General features: G+C 41.0%; 1 protein-coding gene across 1 annotated transcript in view; it reads right to left on the reverse strand.

The window, feature by feature from the left end:
* LOC125450183 (uncharacterized) overlaps positions 1-1,335 on the reverse strand; it is a 13,343-nt gene extending 12,008 nt beyond the window's left edge. Inside the window, exon 1 of the mRNA XM_048526201.1 lies at positions 1,263-1,335. Within this exon, the coding sequence (XP_048382158.1) occupies positions 1,263-1,317 (55 nt within the window). The 5' untranslated portion in view covers positions 1,318-1,335. The remainder of the gene's footprint in view (positions 1-1,262) is intronic.
* Between the last annotated feature and the right edge of the window lie 2,044 nt (positions 1,336-3,379).

The following is a 3,379-nucleotide window of genomic DNA, read 5'->3' on the forward strand; positions in this document are numbered from 1 at the left end:
TATAAAGAAAGACTGAGAGAAAGGGACCGAGAGAGAGAGAGAGATACAGGGGCAGTGAGAGCACTAAGGAGAGAAAAACAGTCTAAGCGACAGAGGATGAGTGAAAGACAGTGTGGGAAAGGGAGACAATGTGTGTGAGAGACAGAGAGAGAGACAGTGAGTGATACAGAGAGTCAGTGTGAAGGTTACAGAAACAGTCGGTGAGGGAGAGAGAGAGAGAAAGACCGGGGGGAAACAAGTAAGTTCAAGATTGACAGAGACGCTGGGAGAGACAGTGAGAGTATCCCAGAGACAGTGTGTGTGTGTGTGTGTGAGAGAGAGAGAGAGAGAGAGCCAAAGGGAGAGAATGACTATCTGCCTCCCCCTCTCTCCCTATTTATTTCAGAATTCCCTTCCCCTCCCCCACTTCTGAAGAAGGGTCTAGGCCCGAAACATTAGCTTTCCTGCTCCTCTGATGCTGCTTGGCCTTCTGTGTTCATCCACCTCTACACCTTGTTATCTGGTAGAGAGAGAGAGAATGAGAGAGAAGAAACACAGTGACAATGAGACAGGCAGAGAGAGTGATAGAGGCAGAGTGACAGCAGACAGGCAGAGTGACAGCGATAGGGGGAGAGAGAGAGAGAGAGAGAAATAGTTAGAGACAGAGAAAAAAAAGGGAGAGAGGGACACAGAGATAGCTAGACCGTGAGAGAAGTGAAAAGTCAAAAATCACCCAACACCTGGTTATAGGGCAACAAGTTCATTTGAAATCATAAGTTCCTGGAGAGCTGCTCCTTTGTCAGGTGTAGTCAGAGAGGCTGCATACACATAGAGTTTATAAGCAGAGCAATCAAAAGATCATACAACTGGATGATGTAGAACACTGTTAGAAAGGAAGCACAAGTTTTGATCGATTAAAATGAAAATTTCAGAATCTGTTTCAAGTCACTGCCCTGAGATAATTAAAAGTTTAATCTGTGTCTGCCTAGGTGCAGTGAAAGTGAGAGGTGGAGAGAGAGAGACAGTATGGGAGAGATTGGGAGAGAGACACTGTGATGGAAAGGGGGACAGTGTGAGATACAGTGTGTGAGAGAACCAGAGTGAGTGATACAAAGAGTAAAAGACCAAGAGAGAAAGTCAGTGTGAGACAGCAAGATAGTGAGAGTGGCAGGGAGAGAAAAGAGAGAGAGGCAGAGAAACACTGAGAAAGAGAGAGGGGCTGAGAGATATTGAGCCAAATGGAGAGGGATATTCAGAAAGAGGCACAAAAAAGATTCACCAACCTGAACCACCTCTTCTCTGAACTAATTGATGACTTGAGCCCTCAATTTGGGTCATTGTCTATGTGAGGCCACTCCTTGTTTAAATTTGGCCAGGCATTTACACCTTGCAAAACAGTCTCCTTGGTCAAACAAGTCCATTCACCCTTTAGGTCAACAGTGCGATAAAGTTTAGATTTCAGTTGTATGTTTCTTTGCTTTGGACCCATTTTATTTTTATTCCCTGGTGCATGGGTCCAGACTCCCCTGAAGCTAATACGTTTATTCAATGAAATAATAATATGCATGTATAATTAAACAAAATGTATTGTTTATTAACAAGGCAAATAGTTTTGCAAGCAATGCCACTTTCAGAAGCAAGGGCTTCATCTGAAGAAATACTTTCATGTTGATTGCTTTACTGGAAGCATTTCCTTCCCTTATAAGATCAGCAATAATGTGCACTTTACTCAAAGACACAAACCAGCTGAAATCTGGCAAGTGAACAACCGAACAATGACGCATTGCCTGACCTCAGCTCCTGGCAATGCAACAGTCTGTGGTTTGGATAGTTTGCATTTCAATATAACATTTTAACTATTTTGTCTTTTGAAACAAATTTGAGTTGCAAATTTGCCAAAGCCCAACAGGACCTAATGATGGGATACATTGCTTCTGCGCAATGAACGATAGGCAAGAAAAAATGTTGGCCTAGCCAGCGATGCCCTCATCCTGTGAATGAATAAAGGGACAAAAAGGGCAAGGTAAAGAATGTTGTCAGTTAAAGGAAGAGATTACTAAAGCTGATGTTGGCAGGAGAGGAGGGGAGGGGGTCATCTTATGATACAGCGGTGATATCCTTACCTCTGCTCCAGGGGTGTGTAATAACATCTCTGAATGGGTTAATTGGAAAAATGGGGTAATTTTTAATAATTATACATACAAACTGATATTAAATCCTTGGCTTGAACACCTTCACATTCAGTAAAGCAAGGCTAACAACATCATGTATCAAGAGAGAAAACAACATGAAATTGAACCAGTGAGAGATACACAAGTGTTTGAAAAAGCTTTCCACAGATAAAGGTGATCAGAAAAGGCAAACATGCACTGGCGACTGGTAGAGGCAGGGAAGCTTGAAAATGGAACAAAATAAATAACAGAAATAAAGATGACATTTTGGCTCTGTCTTCAGAGAGGAAAATTCAATATGTTTTAAAATTACACAGCAGAAGCTATGTACTAGTGAAAATGAAGAGATTGTCAAATTGATTACGAGTGAACAAAAGCAGTACTGGAGAAATTAAAATGAATCCAGAATCTGAAGATCAACATCCAAGAGTCTTCAGAATATCAGTTGTCGTGATTGTGCTTAATCATATATACATTGCTGGTCATCATTCCGAATTCTGGGAACTTTGGATTCATTTCTGCAGTTTCGATGGCAGACCATATCGGTATGACATTAACCCTAGTGAAATATCACAATATTTTGTGAACAACGATACAAGTGGACACTTAAAAATAAAGCTGTCTGATTGGATGGAGTTACCAGAAATTTATGAAGATAAATGTCATTTCACAAACTTGATAGAGTTTCTTTCTTGGAATATTTAACTGATAGAAGACATACAATGTAAGTAGTGAGGTTCTGTAACCAATATGATAGGGCATATGGATAACAAACTGACAGAATTCAGCACTGTTTAACGGCCAGCAGACAAATAAAAGGAACAAATGGGACGTTCTCGGGCTGGCAGGCTGTTATACAGGTGTTTCCAAAAAGTCTATTCTTTTTGAACCACACTAGCTATTTACAGTCAATATGCATGGTTTGAACTTGGCAACCAAATGGATGATTTACATCAGAGACAGTAAGAACTGCAGATGCTGGAGTCAGAGATAACACAGTGTGGAGCTGGTGTAACACAGCAGGCCAGGCAGCATCAGAGGAGAAAGAAAGCTGACATTTTAGTTGGAACCCGTTTTCAGAAATATAGCTATTGGCTGATGATGCCAAGTAGGAATGTACATTGTGAGGTGGTTGCAAGGGGCAAATAAATAGTTGGAAAAAAACTAAGTGTGGAGGAAGAAATGCGCAGATGATGCAAAACACAAAATATATTATAGAATGTACGGAC

The sequence above is a fragment of the Stegostoma tigrinum genome, chromosome 44 (genome assembly GCF_030684315.1).
Source record: "Stegostoma tigrinum isolate sSteTig4 chromosome 44, sSteTig4.hap1, whole genome shotgun sequence".
Classification (NCBI taxonomy): Eukaryota; Metazoa; Chordata; class Chondrichthyes; order Orectolobiformes; family Stegostomatidae; genus Stegostoma; species Stegostoma tigrinum.